The 21,461-nt window shown below is 40.3% G+C and overlaps 1 protein-coding gene across 1 annotated transcript in view; it reads right to left on the bottom strand.

Moving 5' to 3' along the window:
• Nucleotides 1-2,264, bottom strand: part of MLF1 (myeloid leukemia factor 1) — a 47,998-nt gene extending 45,734 nt beyond the window's left edge. The window contains 1 exon segment of the mRNA XM_003358641.5: nt 2,079-2,264. Coding sequence (XP_003358689.3) covers nt 2,079-2,125 — 47 coding nt within the window. The 5' untranslated portion in view covers nt 2,126-2,264.

The raw sequence follows: 21,461 nt of genomic DNA, 5'->3' as shown, positions 1-21,461 counted from the left end.
TTAAATTATACCTTTGCTACACCTTTTTTTTTTTTCCTTTTTAGGGCTGTACCCGTGGCATATGGAAGTTCCCAGGCTAGGGGTTCAATTGGAGCTACAGCTGCTGGCCTACACCACAGCCATAGCAACACCAGATCCGAGCCATGTCTGTGACCTACACCACAGCTCACGGCAACACTGGATCCTTAACCCACTGAGTGAGGCCCAGGGGTTGAACCCGCATCCTCACGGATCCTAGTTGTGTTTCTTACCCACTGAGCTACAAAAGTAACTCCTGCTACATGTTTTAAAGAATGCACTGATTCTACACGTATGGTTTAGTTAAGGCCATTGCTCTTTTTTTTGTTGCTGTTGTTTTGCTTTTTAGGGCTGCACCCGCAGCATATGGAGGTTCCCAGGCTAGGGGTCCAATTGGAGCTACAGCTGCCGGCCTACACCACAGCCACAGCAACACAGTACTTGAGCTGCATCTGTGACCTACACCACAGCTCACAGCAACACCAGATCCTTAACCCACTAAGCGAGATCAGGGATCAAACCCGCATCCCCATGGATCCTAGTTGGGTTTGTTAACTGCTGAGCCATGGCAGGAATTCCCATTGCTCTTTTTAATGAAACACTTAGCTATCATCTATTGTACTGATGTCACAATTACATAAGAACCACTTTAACAGCTCAACTAATCTTTGTATATATTTAGTCCCTACTCTCAGAGACTTTTAAAAGAGCAAACCGTAATACAAAACTTGAAATTTGTTAAAATGATGCTGGTCATAAAGGACCCAAGTGCTCCTAAACAAGTTAATTAAAAGAGTATGATAAATTTTCCTGAGTCTATATACTCCTTAATTATAATGAATAACTTTTAGAATTAAGTATTAATAATTTTATTTTTTCTACATTAATCATCTCATCTTTTCTACTATTAATTTTCTCTCAATTATTACTTCTATCTTATTTGGTTTTAATACAGTACTAACATATTTTAAGCCAATATAATATTCTCCTTTAAAGAACAAAAATCTTCATAGTAAACTGTTAACATTTTAACCTTTTTAAAAGTCCCCAAGTTGCATAGATATTTTAAGTGATCAAAATAAACTAGGACAGGAAGTCAAAACCTGTCCCAGTGGCAAAACACTTGGGTTAAAAAAGTAACACATTTTCCTGTTTTAGAGATCCAACTAGATTGTGTTATTACTTTTATATAACCGCCAAAGAAGAACTTAAAAGACAAGGCAAACCCCAGCAAACTTCATCATAATGAAACTAATTAATTTCTGGATGCCTTCTCTTAAGGCATCACATTATTTCACTTGGAACCATTCACAGGTTGGCACTTGTTTACCCGAGGTGTTAAATGCACCCTCTTTCTGCTTCCCTGTCCTATTTGGAGTCCCTTTCCAAACAAGGCTAGCACTGTAACAAAGCGAGCAAAGGAAACAAACACTGCACCTGGCAACTTCCAACCACTTCCAGGGGAGAGACAGCACAGCTCTCCAACTTTGTTGTGCTCTTATAAACACATGTTATGGAAAATACTGTTTTTTAAAAAACTTTCCCTTTTCGAAGACTTGTTATCTTATTAAATATTTTCTGCCCCTCATTTGAGGTTGAAACAGGTGTAGAGAGGGTCCTGTAAACAGAATTTTCACCAGAAGTTCAACCGAGAAGGCAGTTACCATCACCTGCAAAGCTTCTGCTGCTGCGAAGGCAGGACTAGAAAACCGGAAGTATCGGATTTGAGGGTTGCTGGGTACCCGAATTCAGGCCAAGTGGAGAGCAGCCTGGACCCGGGATTGTTGGGGGTGAGGGGAGCCTACTTAGACTACCTCACGCCCCCAAATCCTTCTCTTCCCTCCTCCCAGTATCCCCAAACCCTCCTCTCCATCAAACGCCTCTAAATCCTCTTTCCCTTCCCACTTGCGCCCTAAGTCTTCCTTAAGCTGCCTCCTGGGGTCACCCGAATTCCTTCTCGCCCTCTTTAGAGTTTTAACTGGCTCTCCTCTCTTAAAATAGCGCCACTCAAGATCCCTGAATTCCCGCGCGACCGCTGGCTCCCGGCCCCAGGTACTCACGAGAAGAAGGGGTCATCCTCAAAGCTGCTGCTCAGCATCCCGAACATCCTGGCTTTGTCTCGGGCGGCGGCGTCCGCGGACAGATTGAAAAACGGTGTAACTCGCCGCGTCCGCGACCGGAGCCAGCCAGCCCAGCACTGTCAACACTTCTCTCCCGGCCTCAAGGCCCAAACTCGCCGGGAAAGGCGGTGCTTGACGCTGAGCTGCTTTCCCATTGGAGGCTAGTCCCATAACGTCACCAAGAGGAGGCGGGGAACAGTGTGCCGCCGCCATGGTAACCACGATCAACAAAGCGGAGGCTGGAGGTTTGGCCACGTGCCAGCTAGGCTACCCATGGGAAGCCTCCTGTGGGACGAGAAAGCTTGTTATCCAAGCTGCAGAGACAAAAACTAGTCTACCCTCTGCGTGACCTTGGGAAAATCACCCTCGGCCTCGAACCCCAAGTCTCTTTTCGGGAAAATTAAGATGGGTCAAGATTTGGGCTAAATGGCATCCAAAGACCTAATCACTGGCCACATTTTACGATCCACAGCAGAATCCTAAAACACTTTTTGGTGGTTGGTCTGAAGGTGTGAGCAAATAATAAGAAAAAAAGTGCAAAAGTTTTTGAGCACAGTTATTAAATACTGTACTCAGTACTTGAGGGAAATGGGATGAGGCCTATCAGATTTCAACACACGTATTGTCTTTTGTGAGCCTAAGCTGAGAGCAGCCTTTCCCAAAGTGGGAACTGTTTAAGTTTTATGTAGGCGTGGTATTTAAAAATTAAATTAGAACGTCTCTCTTCTGTCCTCTTTCCAGTCCCTATTGCAGGGAGCAAGTCTCACTTTGATACTAGTATGTCTTTAACGCTTCTCCAGTATTCCTTAACGAAGCAGGATGCGGGCACAAGGCCTAAAGCAAGCAGCCATAGCCAATTAAAATTCCGTTCCTATATACTATGTCTTAACTATATTTATATGTGAGCCTTCTGTTTATTGCAGGAGAAACTGGTTTTAAATTTAAATCAGTGCTATATATCAACAGCTAGTCTTTAAACAGCTAAGTGGAAAAGTGAACCAATTTAAGCAACAAGTATAGGTGGGATTTGGACATGTTGGGGGCCGGTGGGAGGCGGTGATGACAGTGGTTCTCACATTATTGAGCTTGGGAAAACACTGTCCTCAAGCTTTCCAGGAGCCTAAAGATAGGTGAAGTAAGTAGATTAAAGAAAGAGAAGAATGATAGTCTGAGAAGAGAGAGAAAGCACCCTGCATGTCCATCCTTAATTCGATGGGCTGCCTGTCTCTCTAGAGGACTATCCTGTGGAGATAGAGGGTTATCCATGGCTCCCCAGGGCCTCCTGGGCTTGGGCCAGAGAGGTGGCACCCTGCCAGCAGGAAAAAGCGTGCAGGGCCTGATTTGGAGGTGGCAGGAGTACTCAGGGTTATTTTGGGAGCCAGAAATTTAATCCTTTGGACCTTTTACCTCCCTACCTTTAGCCAAGTTCTCCAGCAGCCCCCCTTTCCTGAGACTGGGGACACAAGATAGGGCAGTCTTCACAGCCCAAGTTAAGATAGCATAGCCCTTCTAGGGAGGAGGATATTTTCTCTTATAGCCTCAGAATAATTTCTGAGCATATACATATTAGAAAACTGGGAATTATTTCCTCTTTAAAATGATACAACCCAAGATGTTAAGTAGGCTTTAAAAAATCATAAATGAAATGGGGTAAGTTATTGCTGATAATTGACAGTATTAAAACATTTCTGGATTAAGGTCAAATAAAACAACTTGTGAACAGTTTTTCCCTCTTGTTCCCGTGAGGATTTTTCTTTGAATCGCATTGTTAAAACATGAAAGCTTTTGGAGTTCCTGCTGTGGCACAGTGGTTAATGAATCTGACTAGGAACCATGAGGTTGCGGGTTCCATCCCTGGCCTTGCTCAGTGGGTTAAGGATCCAGCATTGCTGTGACCTGTGGTGTAGGTTGCATTGCGGCACGGATCCCTCGTTGCTATGGCTCTGGTGTAGGCTGGCAGCTACAGTTCCGATTAGACCCCCTAGCCTGGGAACCTCCATATGCCATGGGTGCAGCCCTAGAAAAGGAAACAAAAAAACAAAAAACAAAAAACACCATGAAAGCTTTAGTCCAGACACAGGTTAGTTAGGCAGTTACCTGGAGCTTCCAAAAACAGTCTGGGCCTAATGGCAAATGTTTTAAAAAATAGAGGAAAAAGGAGATTTGAAGCTAAAGAGATCTCACCGGTTTCAGATCAGATGGGTAAGAGGTAGGAGATGAAAGAGGAGGTGGGTCAGGAAGAAATGAATATCCGAGCAGGGCAGAATAGAGATGCAGAGCAGGACTAAGGGGAGAGGGTCCTGGACTTGGCTGAAATACAATCACAATAGCTCATATTTATTGAATGTGTGTCAGGCACTGTTGTAGTGCATTAAATCCCAAGATTTTTGTGGATCAGTGATGGTTTTATCCCCATTTATAGGTAATGCAACCAAGACACAGAGAGGCTAAGAAAACTGTCAAGGTTCACACAGCCAGTAATTGATCCAGGAAAGGTGCCCGGAGTTTTCCTTGGTGGGGGCTAGTTGCGTGGAGTGTGGGTGATGGGCCACACTTAAAGAAGTGGGATGAAAGCTGGTTATTATTTCTCAAAATCATACTGACAAATTAAATAATGGACCCAACCTAAAAAGTATAAAATTCAGAAGTTCCCATTGTGGTGCCGCAGAAATGAATCTGACTAGGAACCATGAGGTTGCAGGTTCGATCCCTGGCTTTGCTCATTGGGTTAAGGATCCCACATTGCTGTGGCTGTGGATAGGCCAGCAGCTCTAGCTGTGATTAGACCCCTAGCCTGGGAACCTCCATATGCCATGTGTGCAGCCCTAAAAAAACAGCCAAAAAAAAAGTATAAAATTCAGTGAGACCATATTACAATCAGTTGAATTCAATTTCACAAATATCTATTGAGTGCTAACCCTCTGTCAGGCACTGATCTAGGCAGACCTGAGGTCAGGTGAGCGAAACAGACAAAACCCCCTATCTTCCTAGAGTTTATATTCTTGTGAGGATAGAGTGAAACTAAATGACACAGAAAATAGAATGTTAAAGGGTGACAGGTGTTAGGAGAAAAAACTGACCAAGTAAGGGGAATGGAGGTGTGCGATTCTAAGTAGGGAGTTTTGTACAGGTCTTGCAGAGAACATGAACTTGAGTAGACTTACTGGAAGAAAGTGACCATCTATTAGAATATTCCAGGCCAATGCAAAGGCCCCAAGGTAGCATGTATATTTATAGGTCCTGAAACTTAACTTCAGAGGAATAAGCCAAATAAAGTAAAAATTACCTATTAGGATAAATAACTCCTGTTTTTACTTCTTATGTTGCAGGCATTACACTAAGTGCTTTACATACATTTTCTCATTTAATCCTTGCAACGACTCTGCCCTCTAAGGTGTTTAGCCCCAAATTACATATGGGAAAATCTGAGATGCAGAGAAATATGGTGATTGTCAAGTCAGCTCAAATCCAAATTGGTCCTACTCCAAAACTTATATTCTTGCCACCATCCTACTTTATCTCCCTATTAAAAAATTAATCATTTACTGAGCCCCTCTATGTACTAGGCACTTTCATGTATATAATCTCCAACCACACTACAACTTAGATTTCATTTGGAAGGTCACCAACTGCGTTAGACAGAATACAGAGAAAAGCATGAAACTCAAGTCAACCCTACAACTCTATCAAAAACACCAAGAGTTTGAAATTTCAGTGTATCCTCTTTACTTTCATCCATTGATTCATCAACTGTTTATTAAAAACCAGCTATATCCCAGGCGCTAGGTATTGAGGATGTAAAACTTCATGGCATCTTGGAGCTTACATTCTAGCAGACAGCTCTTTTACCAGTTAATTACGTAGTTCTTATTGTTACAGCACTTCAGAATTTTCAAAATACTTCTGAAGACACGATCTGAAGTGCCCAAGAAGAAACAAACAGGCTCTTGAGAGCTGGACTTCAGGCTTAATTATGGCTCTCTCAGCCACGGGTGTCAGGCCATGAAAAACATCTCCTCCACACTTCATTTCAACGTGTCTAGGATTTCACGTTTGTCTTAACCCCTTTGTCTTAAACTCTGCACAGAGATGCTGCAAGAGGTAGAGGCACAGCAAATTCCCAGGGGACACCATGGGACATTCAAAAATTTTGAGGGAAACAGAAAGTTAACATCTGTCAGACATTGTGAAACTACTATTGTGAGATAGTTCACGTTTCAATATTGTGCTATGTTCTTTTAGGCGATATCATAGCTTTGGAAAGCTAGGTTTTTAGACATTACCATGATGACAAGGAAGGACTTTGTGAAAATCAGTGCATAACAGGAAATGTTGATGGCAGAATTCAATCTGTTCCCAAAGTTTCAGAAGTTGAGCCATGCTAGACCAGAACATTTGTCAGTGTGATTATTTAGAATGATATAAAAATTATTTTGTCTTCCAATTTAATTCCAATGTAATTTTTTAAAAGGCTATTTACCTTTTAGGACATATATAAAATGTTTGAACTCACTATAGAATAATCAGAACTAACTATTCAGTATTTCTTCAGACCTAGGGGGCACAATAAAAATATTACTGAGGCAACAAGGGCTCATGAACCGTGATCATTTGGGGACATCTGTCCTAATCCCACAATCTTTCTTTTTTTTCCAAATTAAAAAAAAAATTAAAGTTGTATCACAAATCCAACTTTTCTAAAATATATGACTCCTTTTTATTTTAGTGTCTCTCCTCTTTTCAAGTAGCTGTATTACCACCCCTCTTACTGGTTTGCATTTTACCTTTATGAAAATTGGGGAAATCATGAATAGTGATGGGTGACTTATATAATAAAAGAACAGGTCCAACTCTTCAAACTCCTTGTCAGGGTCGCTTCCGATTCATATGGCATCATTGTTCAGATTGGGAACAGATGTCTTTCTGTCCATATACTCCCATTAATGGGATAACTGATCAGTAAATTTACAAATCTACAATGTGTGGGAGTTCCCGTCATGGCTCAGTGGTTAACAAACCCGCCTAGCATCCATGACAATGCAGGTTCAATCCCTGGCCTCGTTCAGTGGCTTAAGGATCCAATGTTGCAGTGAGCTGTGGTGTAGGTCACAGATGTGGCTTGGATCCTGAGTTGCTGTGACTCTGGTGTAGGCCAGCAGCTACAGCTCTGATTGGACCCCTAGCGTAGGAACCTCCACATGCCATGGGTGCTGCCCTAAAAAAAAAAAAAAAGAAAGAAAACAACCAAAGAACAAATCTACAAATGCGTATGATATGACTGGTGCCCCATTAGGTGTTGCACACTTGTCACGGTAGTCCCATGCCCAAGCCTGAATTCCTTCCACTTGTCAGAAGTTAATGTATGCAGCTCATCCACAAACTCAGGAGCAAGAAATGTAATTTTATTTTCCTGTAGCTGAACTTAATTTCTATTCTGTTCTCCCATTCCATTGGGGGTGATCTCTTCTTCTCTCCCAGGGAGACAATGTCAAGGTGTAGTTGGTTGGCAACCTTGCTACATCCCTGAAGGTATCTTGATTCCACTGGGTGGAGCCAGGACAGAGGAGCATCTCATGGTGAGTGGCACAGTCTGGCACGATGAAGGCCTATCTAGTCCTCAATGCCAATGGTATTCTTTTCCCCTTGAGAAACACACTCTCTAAAGACTGTTTTTCCCCCCAGTGAAGTAAAACTTCAATGCAAATTTGAATTCCCAGAGGAAAAGTTTCTATGTTAAATCCTGCTACTGAGGGGAAGGCCAGGAGTTTTGTTCACACCACACCAGGAATAAGCAGCACACTTTTCCCATCATGTTTATTTTATACTCATTTTCTCTGTGGAGCTGTATATTCATGGTGGGGTGTTTATTTTGCACAAATTGTAATGAGTCCTATTTTATTTGGAAAAATATTGAGAAAATGTCACCTTTAGGGTATTGGTAACAAGAGATCTCTTGGGATCAGCAGCTGAGGAGTCAATCCCTGGGATAGAATCTCAACATTCAGGTGGCAGAGAGGAAATTGGAAGCAGAGAAGCAGAGGAATGTTCTGTTCTAGTGATGGAAGGCCAGGGAGGATGGAGGTGCTAGAAAACACTGGGAAGGGGGTGAGGACTCACTGTAGGGTCAGAGCTGAACCAAAGATCATACAATTGTTAATAAATAGGGGCAAAAGTTTTGGCCTTCCCCACATTTTTTAGATGTAAATCTTTGAGGCTTAGATATTTTGAAGCACATGTCATGTTCTTTTTTAAAATCTAGACTTAGAAGTTCCTGCTGTCACAATGGGATCAGAAGCATCTTGGGAGCACTAGGAATGCAGGTTTGATCCTCAGCCCAGCACAGTGGGTTAAGGATCCGGCATTGACACAGCTGCACCTTAGTTCACAGCTTGGCTCAGATCTGATCCCTGCTACATATGCCACAGGGTAGCCAAAAATAAATAAAATAAAATAAAATAAAATTTAGACTTAGTCAAGTGCTCATTTCCACTTAGTAACAGTTTCCATCTAAAAATTGTCCACTGACAATACACCATCCAACTCCTGGAAGAGAACATAGGCAAAACATTTTCTGACATTAACCTTACAAATGTTTTCTCAGGTCGGTCTCCCAAAGCAACAGAAATAAAAGCAAAAATAAAGAAATGGGACCTAATCAAACTGACAAGATTTTGCACAGCAAAGGAAACCATAAAAAACCCAAAAAGACAACTTACAGAATGGAAGAAAATAGCTTCAAAAGATGCAACTGACAAGGGCTCAATCTCTAAAATATACAAATAACTTATATAACTCAACAGCAAAAAAAGCCAACACCTGATGGAAAAATAGGCAAAAGACCTGAATAGACTGTTCTCCAAAGAAGATATACAGATGGCCAACAAGCACATGAAAAAATGTTCAATATCCCTGATTATTAGATAAATGCAAATCAACTACTATGAGGTACTACCTCACACCAGTCAGAATGGTCATCATTAATAAGTCCACAAATAACAAATGCTGGAGGGGGTGTGGAGAAAAGAGAACCCTCCTGCACTGTTGGTGGGAATGGAAGCTGGTACAACCACTATGGAGAACAGTATGGAGGTACCTTAGAAAACTAAATATAGAACTTCCATATGACCCAGCAATCCCACTCTTGGGCATTTCGAATACTCTAGAAAATTCCCTTGTTTTCCCTCCCAGATGGTCTCTCTCAAAAGTAACTAGTATTCTGAGATTTTCTTCTTTTGCTTAATATTATGTTTGCAAAATTCACTCTTATTGTTGCATGTAGCAGTAGTTTATTCTTTTTCATTTCTGTGTAGTATTTTATTTTTTATTGTATGAATTTACCACAAGTCATTTACCCATCTGCTGTTGATAGATTTTTGGATTGTTTCTTTTTTTTGGCACTTAAGACTGAAGCTGCCATGACCATTCTCATACATGATTTGATTAATTTTTAAAATCAAGTTAAAATTCAGCTGTTTTTTAATCTTTATTTTCATTGAAATTTGAAAAACTTTCAACAGACAATAATTTCACAAAAAGGACTTTTCTATTGAGTCAACTCTTTGGTACTTTCAACTGTCTGTATTTCTTTTGTATATAGAATAGAAGAAATACTTTATTGCTTCTTTAAAAAAAAGGAAAACTTTAAGAATCATGAAGTCTAAAACAAGTTGAATAGTAGATAGCATTCTTTAAGGAATACCGTTGAGGTCATCTGTTCTGAGGACCTGTTTAATGTGACTGTGTAATGCATTATTTTAACAGTTATTTTTAAACCTTTGATAAGATTTGGAGAGAATCCATGCTGTGGGTGGATGTCCCACTGGGAAGGCAGTCATATGAGAAGGCTGTTCAGAGCTTGAGGAATTACTTTGGAAAACTTTAACAACTTGAATGCCTTCATCTTTGTCATGTGCTTGAATGCTTTTACTATTTGAAATGGTGGGGGAAAAAATTGCTCCCATCTTAGAAGAGTTGTTTTTAATTTCAAGGCCATGCAAATTTTGATGCTATCTGGGATATATATCTTGGGATGACAAGAGAAAGGGATGACAGAGTTAAAAATAAAGTGGCTCCAAGCTATACCTTGTTTCTTCCTGGTTCACATCTCCCTCAGTCCTGGAAGCACAGCCTCCAGCAAGGCTCATACTATAGAATGGCCCTGGCAGCCTGGAGGAATTGAGGTGGGCTAGGCCTAGGGCTGCTGGTGAGCAGAACGCTTAAGTCTACTGCATATTCTTAATGACAAAAGCTAAAACCTACTCTGTGCTAGGCACATTAATTCACAACATTTCCCTTACTACTTCATAGAAGTAACTAAACACAGGCTTTAGAGAGTTCGGTAATTTATATAAGAGCATGTTGCTAGGAAGTAGGGCTTGGAAGCCAGTTTGTCTGGCTGTGGAATTTGGGCTCTTGATCAAATCACCAGGCATAAACCCTGCTGCCCCTCTGTGTAAGCCCACAGGAAACCAGCTGGCTCTACCTCCAACTGAGGGTGAGGGCTTTCCCTGGAGCTAGAGGCCAAAACTCAAACACTACCAACAGCCAGGTAAGTAATAAAAGTGAAAACAGTGGAACAGGTAAGATAGAAATGGAATACTAGTTAATAATAAAATAACAACAAACACTTACTGAGTTTCCACCGCGTGCCAGGCATTAAAACTTATAAGTGCTTTATATGTTTTAACTCCTAATCCCTCAAACGATCTAATGAGATAGACACTATAATTACACCCATTTTACATAAGAGGAAGTTCAAGTCCAGAGAAGTGAAACCACTTGCTTGAGGTCACACATCCAGGAGTGGAACTGAGGGAGCCTTGGCTGTGAAGCTGCATTTATCCCTGTGCTTTGTGGCCATGGCCCCTGAAGGGGTGGGTGTTCACAGCAGGCTCTCGAGGGGGCTTGCCTCCAGCTAAGGGGGGAGCCGCCATTCAGCTCTAGATGATTGCCCTGCAGAAATTCATGCCCACTGGTAATACGGAATTTCACACGAAACCTCCCAATTTTTAAAAGTTAGCAATTAATTAAAAACAAAATAGCCAAGCAGGCTAAACAAAACAAGCCTATGGGCTGAATCTGGCCTGCAGCCTTTGAGTCTGTGATCAAGTTAACTGCGAGTGTAAGTTTTCCTAGCATGAAAATATACTCAGCCCAGTAGCACCCACATACTGGCTTTTGATTGTAGCTCACAACTATGTTGATAGCAAGGCCTATGTTGTGAGAGGTGCCTGACTCCCAGCTGAAGGCCTCTATGAGGAGTACATGCTGGACACCACCAACTCACTGGCTGTCTGTATCTTTTTTTGGCCGCACCCAGCATGTGGAAATTCCCGAGCCAGGGATTGAACTTGTGCTGCAGTTGTGACCTGCCCCACAGCTGGGGCAATACAGGATCCTTAACCTGCCGGGCCACAGGGGAACTCATGGCTGTCTACATCTTAAATAGTGGAACCATGAAGCAGTAGTTTCATTTCCGCAGGATAGAATACAAACCTATGTTTTCATCTGGTTCGCAAACGTTCGGCACAAGTTTATCAGTTTGGGGTATGTTATTATGGTTGTCTTAAAGTAGATCTGAAATCATCTTGCCTGCGCTCTCAAATGTTTGCATTCCGACTTTTAAAACTGAAGTGTTTGTTTTTTTGACTCTAGCTCTAGGTAAGCCCCTCCCTCAATTGGAGGTAAAGGAAAGAGATAGAGAGGGGACAGCAGTCTCACTGAAGACTGTCCTCGCTGCATAGCTTTGGAAAAATTATACTCTCATGATATATGCAAAGAAATATCAAAAGCCTCCTTAGGGAGTGCCCATTGTGGCTAAGCAGTAACAAACCTGACCAGGATCCATGGGGATATGGGTTTGATCTCTGGCCTTGCTCAGGGTTAACGATCCTGAGATGCTGTGAGCTGTGGTTTAGTTTGCAGACACAACTCAGATCCCGCCTGTGTTGCTGTGGCTGTTGTGTAGGCAGGCAGCTGCAGCTCCAAATTGACCCCTGGCCTGGGAACTTTCATATATATTATATGCTGTGGGTGCAGCCCGAAACAAACAAACAAACAAACAAACAAACAAAACCCCTATTTAACCATACCATATAAAAACAATCTGTTAAAGTAAATGTGATTGGAAACTTCCAAGATTTTTTTTCCCTCTTTGGATTCATCACTTGTTTACTTGATACTTGTTTTGTCACCAGCCAATGTGTATAGGAGAGCTTAGGTTTTAAACAAAAAGCTTACTAGACAACACTTTTGGAATTTTCTTTCTTTTAACTTCATTTTTTTCCCCTTCAAATCTTTATACTCATACTGGGAATGTACTCTAGGTTCTTAGGAAGAAAAATGTTTCAGGGTTGTATTAATTTCTTAGAGCTGTCATAACAGAGTACCACAAACTGGGTGGGTTAAACAATAGAAATTTATTCCTTCACAGATCTGGAGGTTAGAAGTGAAGCTGTTGGCAGGGCCATGCTGCTCAGAAGGCTCTGGGGAAGGATTCTTTCTGCCTCTTCCTAGCTGGCAATCCTCCGAGTTCTTTGGCTTGTTCCCACATCGCTCCAATCCCTGACTCTGTCATCTCCGATCTCCGGTGAGTTTCTGAATCCAAATTGCCCTCTCCTTGTAAGGACACCGCCGGACACTGGATTTCAGGCCCACCCTTATCCCATATGGCCTCATCTTAACTTGATTACATCTGCAAGGACCCTATTTCCAAATAAGGCCACTTTCACAAGCTCCAGGTAGACATGAATTCTGGGGGATGCTATTCGACCCCCAGTGCATGCATCTATCAGGAACTTGTACAAAAATAATCAGAATAGGTAGTGAACAAAACTCAGAATTAATCATTATACGAGACTTGGAATATAAGTCAACAATCAGCTCGCAAACTTGCAAGTGTATAATTTTATAGCACTTTACAGCGTGCCTTTGGGCTATTAACCTCATTCCTTCTAACTTCTTCCTGCCTTCTCTACTCTCATTCTCTGCTTGGCCCTACTTTTTTCACTGACTTGTTACAATTTCTCTCTTATCTGGTCATATCCTGTGAGTAATTATAAAATACCTGATGCTTCTCTGGGACAAAGACTGGTAGGAATAAATAAATAAAATAATAAAATAACCATTAATTTGATGGTAGTGTTGAGATATTGGCCTCCATTTGAGAACAAACTCATTATGAGAAGCTTTCTAACATGATAAAATGCCAGTGTAGATCTCAAAGTGATGTCTCTAATTGCCTAGACCTTTCTACATTAGGTATCTGCATGAGTTATAACTCTTTTGTGAAGATAAAAAGGCTGCTGCAAGAAACAGCCCCAGTGCTATAAGGGCTGTCAGACTGGAGGGCATCTCAAATGAGATTAATGATGTCTGCCTTAATATAAGATTTAGCATAACCAAGATTATGGATTCTGCAGAAACCTGCCAGCACTCATTTATTTGGAATAAATATTATTTTTAATTAAAGTCCTAAGGTAGGGTATTCCTGAACTAATGAGATCTATGGTGATTACCTTTGGGAGTTAATTTTCTTTCTTAATTCTCAGTCATTTTGATGATTATGGCTTACTCAGTCTTACTCATGGCAGTCATCTTTGTAGGACAGGCCAATTTCTAGCTAAAGGCACTAAATAACCAGTATTTGTTTTTACATGGCACTCTCATTTTCTAATTATATTTATCATTTAACCAAAATACTCATATATTTGTTTGTTCAACTTAGCTGTACAGTGAGTTGGCTTTATAAAATAAGACCACTCACAAGAGAATAAAGCTTCAATCTAAGTGAAACAACAGAGAATATAAAATCAAACTAGAGCACTGCTATTTTTAACTATTTGTTTACTTGATTCTGGTTCTTAGCTAGGCCCTATGCTGAGGATTGTACACACATCAACTGTAATCCACACACAAACCGCGAGACTGGAATGACTATTCCTGTTTACAAGATCACGGCACAGAGGCTCAGGAGGTACAGAAGAGGTTTAACTCTAGAGCTTATGTTCACAGCACCAAGCTGTGCAGCTTCTCTGCTCACAGTGGCCATCACCCAGCTTTCAGCAGACCTCCATATAAACATCAGTGTTTATCAATATGTAGTTTAACCAGATTTTCAGTGACTCAATAGGGTTGGTATTCTGGTTACCCTTGCTGTGTAACAAATCACCCTTAAACTTTGTGGTTGGAAGAGCCATTTTATTATGCTCATACATTCTGTGGGTAGGGAATTTAGACTAGGCAATGAAGATGGCTCATCGATAGGGTCTTAGCTAGGGGATCTCACATGCTGGTTGTTGGCTGGAACCTCAGTTGGAATCCTCACCCAGAACAGCAATGTGCAGACCCTCCATATCAATAGCTTTGGTTTTCTTATGACATGGCAGCCTGAGTGACTGGTCATCTTGTATGGCAGCTCAGGGTGCCAGGGTGAGTATTCCAAGAGAATGAGGCATACAACTTTCCTGGACTGGTTTTGGAAGTTATGCTGTGTCACTTCTGCTGTACTTTGGTTATAAGCAAGTCACTAAGATTGACCCAGTTTCAAGGAATTGGACATAGAATCAGAGAAATGTCCAAGAATTTGAAGACATGTTTTAAAGTGATCACAGGGGGTAACAAATACTCTGCTACATATTGTTACCTGTGGCTTACCTGTTGGAGTTAAGGCTCTCATCTATCTTCCTGAGGGCTCACTTGGTTTGCAGAAATATAAGCAAGGGAATGCTCCAGGCCAGGGTACCTCTATTACTAGTTGGGACTTCTGCCTCTAATTTCCAGGTGATCTACGACCTTGATACATTGACCTGGAAAGAGCTGAAACACTGGAAGTCTCCTCTTCAACATCTTTTCCTAAGAAGAGAGAGCCAGACTATGCCTCTCATTTACCTTAGATGGTTTTGCTGGGCTATTCAGGAGCAAGAGCAGACTGAACAAATTCAAAATTATTGCTTTACCCACATGAGATCATGCACCTGGTTAATTCAGTTTTTAGTAATTAAAATATTTCTTGACAGGAAGATACTGCTGCTAGAGCAGAAATCATTGATCAAAGGTTGTTTGGTAAACATAGAATTGGAGTGAGTAATTTCCATGTGCTTAAAATATAGGTGAATGAAAGGTTATTTTTTTCCTTTAAGGGAGAAAAAGCTGGGAGTTCCCATTGTGGCTCAGTGGTAGTAAACCAGACTAGCATCCATGAGGATGCAGGTTTGAGCCCTGGCCTCAGTGGGTTAAGGATCTGGCATTGCTGTAAGCTGTGGTGTAGGTCGCAGATGTGGCTTGAATTTGGTATTGCTGTGGCTGTGGCATAGGTTGGCAGCTGCAGCTCTGATTCAGCCCCTAGCCTGGCAACTTCCACATGCCGTGGTGTGGCCCTAAAAGGAAAAAGAAAAAAAAAAAGAGGAGAAAAAGTGGAATAGACATGGAAACTACTTAAATGGAAAAGAAGGTGATTAGGCACAAGAGTTGAATTGATGATTTGGTGTCTCCTTTCCCATGGGCCTCACCCCAAGACATCATACCATTTCCACATAGAGTCAAGCTGAAACGCTCATGCCAGACCTCTTTAAATAGAATAGATTCAGCCTCAGAGAACCACTCTTAACTGATCAGTATTGTCCTAGAATGGAGAACTGGGGAGCAATGGTGATTAGGAATTCTCAGGATTGAAATGCCACTCACTCACTTCATGTTTGAAATGTTTACACATAAAGCTATTGCCGTCACTGCTTAATATAACTTCATGAAAAGCTTGCTTGTTGCTTAGCCTTCAGAGAGCTGGAGAAGGAAATATGCCACCAGCAGGATTTGATGGAACTCTTTTCCAAATTAACAAAAAATTGTGTGGATAGATGTGTGATGTAGCCAGGTTTCTTTAGGATTTCTATATTTTTAAAGGAAACATCACAATTCATAATCACCAGGCTATTTTCCGCTATGCCAAGCTGAAATATTACATACATTTCCTAATCTCTCTTGCAATAGGGGAGTAGTCAGTTGACTAAGTTCTAGTCGATGAAGTATAAACTTACAAGCTTCCTTTAGTTTCAACTTCAGAGTCTTACAAGGATGTAAGAACACTTCTTAAGGAGGTACTTACTTCTTGCTTAAGGAGTAAGTACATCCTTCATGCTGCCTAGAATGTGGGCAGTGGGATGCGAGTATGATAGCTGGAGCTGTACTGAACATGGTGGAAGCCACCTACCAAGGCTGGTGGAACAAAAGCCAGGGTTCCCGACATATGAAGCCACCACACCTGCCTTTAAACATCTTTCACTTGAAAGAGAAAGAAAATGTTTTTCTTATTTAAGCCACAGTTCGTTGTTACTGTTATTGTTTATGAAGTCCAAATTAACTGGAATACTTAATGAACCCTGATACATTGCCCTTGCAGATAAATTTTATCAGCTTTGGTCCCAGCAGGAAACAAGTGACATAACTCAAAAGAGGTTTTGTTTCGTTTTTTTCAGAAGAGTTTAATGAAAGCATCATATACAGGGATGTGAGCAGGGTTAAGGGAGCTGATCAGGGACTAACAATTGTCCCAGCCTCCAGATAAGAAGGGGCAGGAGGAAAGAGCTGTCACTGTAATGTGGTGAGAGCTGTATCCTCGAGAGGGGGTCTAGCCTACAAGAGCGATGGCCTTAGGAAAGCAACCACTACTGAAACATGGCCCAGCAGAAGTACAAAGACCCAATTCGATCTCCTCCCTCCTGTGATTTCCTGATACTGCCTCCTATTGACTGAACCCAACCAGAAGCCAGAGGGCAAGGGAAACTTGGGTGAGACTGTCTGTAAAGGTCAGCCTCCAGAACTCTGCAGAGAATTAGAGGGTGATGAATGACTGCGGATAGATGATGGAGAGAATCAGCTATATATAATGTCTCCTCATTAAAACTGAATTTTTAGTCCTTAAGTGATTTGAAGAAGAGGTTGACATCACCTTAATTTACATGAAATCATCTAATTTGAAAGTTTACTTATCACTACTGTTATTTATTAAACATGAAAGGTACATACCTATGGCCCAGCAATTCCACTTTTAGTAATCTACACAGCCATTAAAAAGAATGAGGCACACAGATATATTGCTCAGGAAAGTTAACTAAGGCATATAATCAGGGAAAAACAGTTACTGCAGACAAATCTGTTTTCATGGTCTGAAAACACATGGCCCGTGTGTCAACATCTCAGTAGAGATGTAGATGTTGAAGCACAGTGCAAGGCTGGGAGCAGAGTGGATAATGGCCACCTGGTGGGGAGAGGTTGCAGCAGCTGACCAGGAGGGGTGGACAATGCTTACCTTCAAAAATTGGTTCCAGGAGTTCCCATCTTGGCTCAGTGGTTAACGAATCCGACTAGGAACCATGAGGTCGTGGGTTTGATCCCTGGCCTTGCTTAGTGGGTTAAGGCTCCAGCATTGCCGCAAGCTGTGGTGTATGTCACAGACGCAGCTCGGATCTGGTGTTGCTGTGGCTGTGGCGTAGGCCAGCGGCTACAGCTCTGATTAGACCCCTAGCCTGGGAACCTCCATATGCCAAGAGTGTGGCCCTAGGAAAGGCAAAAAGACAAAAATAAACAAATAATTAAAAAAAAAAAACTGGTTCCATGTGGATGACTTTCCTTTTGAGTTTTGTTACTATTTTTCAATGGAAAAGAAAACAAAAAAATAAACCAACCTCAAATCACAAAAATGTGAAAGATACCACTTAAGAAAACTCAATTCTTGACGTAACTCTCACTTTGTATATTCTTTAATTTTTTTCACTTTGTATGTTCTTTTTCTAGAAAATGAATAGATTTAATAAATTCTATGTGACCATTTGTTAGCTGGCATAAATTATATAATTTATATAAAAATACATAAATGGTGAGAGATTTTTAAAGTGTTCAGCAGAGGTTTTGTGTAGTAAAATGGTGGCCATTCATATTAATTTACGAATTCCACTTTTCTAAAACATTAGTAATTTTTGTTTGAATAATTTTTTTTACATTATTTATTTATTTTTTGTCTTTTTAGGGCCTCACTTGCGGTACATGGAGGTTCTCAAGCTAGGGGTCTAATCGGAGCTACAGCTGCTGGCCTATACCACAGCCACAGCAATGCCAGATCCAAGCCATACCTGTGACCTACACCACAGCTCATGGCAGTCCTTAACCCACTGAGGGAGCCCAGGGATCGAATCGGCAACCTCATGGTTTCTAGTCGGATTGTTTCCACTGTGCCATCATGGGAACTCCTCTTTTCTTTTTAAAAACCTTTTTATTATAGTTGATTTACAATGTTCTATCAATTTATGCTCTACAGCAAAGTGACCCAGTTATACAGATATATACATTCTTTTTCACAGAATATCTTCCATCATGTTCCATGAGAAGTGATTGGATATAGTTCCCTGTGCTATACAGTAGGACATCATTGCTTATCCACTCCAAATGCAATAGTTCACATCTACTAACCCCAAACTCCCAGTCCATCCAGCTCCCTCCCCCCTCCCTTGACAACCACAAGTCTCTTCTCTATGTCCATGAGTTTGTTTCTTTTCTGCAGATATCTAAAATTTGTGCCACATTTTAGATTCCACATGTAAGTGATATCATATGGTATTTGTCTTTCTCTTTCTGACTTACTTCACTTAATATGAGAATCTCTAGTTGTATCCACATTGCTGAAAATGGCATTATTTTGTACTTTTTCATGGCCAAGAAGTATTCCATTGTACAGCATCTTCTTAATCCATTCATCTGTCAGTGAACATTTAGGTTGTTTCCATGTCTTGGCTATTGTGAATAGTGCTGCAATGAACATAGGGGCACGTGTATCTTTTTGAATGAAAGTTTCGTCCAGATATACGCCCAGGATTGGGATTGCTGGGTCATATGGTAGTTCTATATTTAGTTTTCTGAGGTACCTCCATACTGTTTTCCATAGTAGAAATGTACCAGTTTACATTTCCACCAATAGTGTATGAGGCTTCCCTTTCTCCACACTCTCTCCAGAATTTGTTATTTGTAGACTTATTAATGATAGCCATTCTTACCAGTGTGAATAAGGAACCCAGAAATAACCCAGACACCTACGGTCATTAATCTTTGACAAAGGAGGCAAGAATATAAAATGGGAAAAAGACAGTCTCTTCAGCAAGTAGTGCTGGCAAAACTGGACAGCTACATGTAAATCAATGAAACTAGAACACACCCTCACACTATGCAAAAAAAACAAAAAAACAAAAAAACCCTCAAAATTCCTTAAAGACAAACATAAGACAAGACACCATAAAACTCCTAGAAGAGAGCATAGGCAAACATTCTCTGACATCAACTGTACAAATGTTTTAAGTCAGTCTCCCAAGGCAATAGAAATAAAAACAAAAATAAACCAATGGGGCCTAATCAAAATTACAAACTTTTGCAATAGTAAAGGAAACCACTGAAAAAACCTCAAAAGGACAACCTACAGAATGGGAGAAAATAGTTGCAAATGATGCAACTGACAAGGACTTAATCTCCAAAATATACAAACAACTCAAACAATTCAACAGCCAAAAAAAAAAAAAAAAAAAAAATTGAAAAATGGGCAGAAGACCTAAATAGACATTTCTCCAAAGACACACGAAGCACCAACAGGCACATGAAAAATTGCTCAACATCACTAATTATTAGAGAAATGCAAATCAAAACTACAATGAGGTACCACCTCACAAATTGTGCATTTGAACTAGATTCCAATAATCAAATTCCCCACTGACATTTAAACATCGTATTATTTTTTAAACTCCCAAAGTAAAAATACATTTAAAATCTATGCTGTCCTTTTTAGTAAAAGGACAGAGATTTTTGTCACAGATTATGGTAAATTCTAAACAAGGTTTTTCAAAAAATAAGAAAATAAAACTCTGAAAGTTTTTATAACTCTTTCAAAAACTCTCTAAGTTTTGTGTAAATGACTTTCAAATGGATTTAGAAACTAATTGAACAATTAATTTTGGAATTGTATTGCATAATTTGGGGAATTATGCTACACAGTTATTATATTATTATGGCAATATAAACATACTTTGAAATTGGAACTTCAAGTTAAGAACCTCAATACTGTAACTGAGTCTACGGTATTTTCTAGACTGTGTCGAATACTAACCTGTTTACCAATCACTTGTCACCTTCTCCTATTAAGTTAATTCTAAAGAAAGTTAAAAAAGTATTTTTTCAAACTATTAATAAAGGAATTATGCATTATCTTCCCCAGGTCTTTAGATTTATTATAGCAGAAAGAGGAAAGAGAAAGGCTACAGTGGGGCTAAATAAATAATCCAGTTACAGAATTCATTTTAAAAAAATCTATCCAATCTTTAATATAGTCATTCAATCCATTGTGCTGGTATGTGTTATACATTTATTTATGTTTTCAATTCCATTTTAAGTTTTTTATGATATTTTCATGGAACATGCACAGGTAGATAAACTGTAGTGCTGGATTTTATTTAAGATGTAGGATTTTATTTATTTCTTTGAACAGGAAAAAAATTGTTTTTTTATTTGGCAAAAGATGAAATTTGTCCTTCAACAACACACCAAGATCAACTCCATAGAGATGAAGGATTTTCGAGGACACAGGATTTTAGTAGTTCATTTTTTAAAAGACTATGAAGGGAGCTTGTACTACACTAGGTTTGTTACACTGGGATTTAAACCTGAGTACCGTGTTACAAGAAGTGCAGAGAGGGTCAGTTCAGTTCATCCTTCTCTACTAGAACTGCAGCAGGATCATTTTGCCTTCTCAAGACCTAAAAATAAAATGGTACATTGTTGAGTTTAAAGTGTTGTCTTACTACACTGGTAGACTTTACGTCTCAAAAACTGGCCTATCCCTTGCACGGGGAGCAACCACAGGAGCCAGCAGGCGGACTCTGAATGACCACATCTAAATCATTTGAAATATTATTTTTATAATTAAAAAACTGGACCAGAAAGAAAGTCTGGCTAAGTGAAGACTAGTAAGGTCCTTGCTTAAACTCTAGCCCCACTGTTGCTGGTTGCTAATGCAACAGAGAAGGCACCAGGTACTTGATACCCTTCCCCATGATATCGAAAGGCTTTGCCAGTTCAGAGACATTTGGAGATAAAAATCATGGAAATCAAACTAATTTGGTTACAGAACTCATCTATTTGTTTATTTAACTTTTTAAATAAGATTTTTAAAAATTGTGGTAAAATACATAACTGTCATCTTAACTATTTTTAAGTGTTCAGTTCAGTGTACAGAACACATTCACATTGTTGTGAAGCCATCACCACCATCCATCCTCATAATTCTTTTTATTT

Source organism: Sus scrofa, chromosome 13 (assembly GCF_000003025.6).
Source record: "Sus scrofa isolate TJ Tabasco breed Duroc chromosome 13, Sscrofa11.1, whole genome shotgun sequence".
Lineage (NCBI taxonomy): Eukaryota > Metazoa > Chordata > Mammalia > Artiodactyla > Suidae > Sus > Sus scrofa.
The sequence above is the reverse complement of the archived record's forward strand: the minus strand, read 5'-3'. Positions and strand labels throughout refer to the sequence as shown.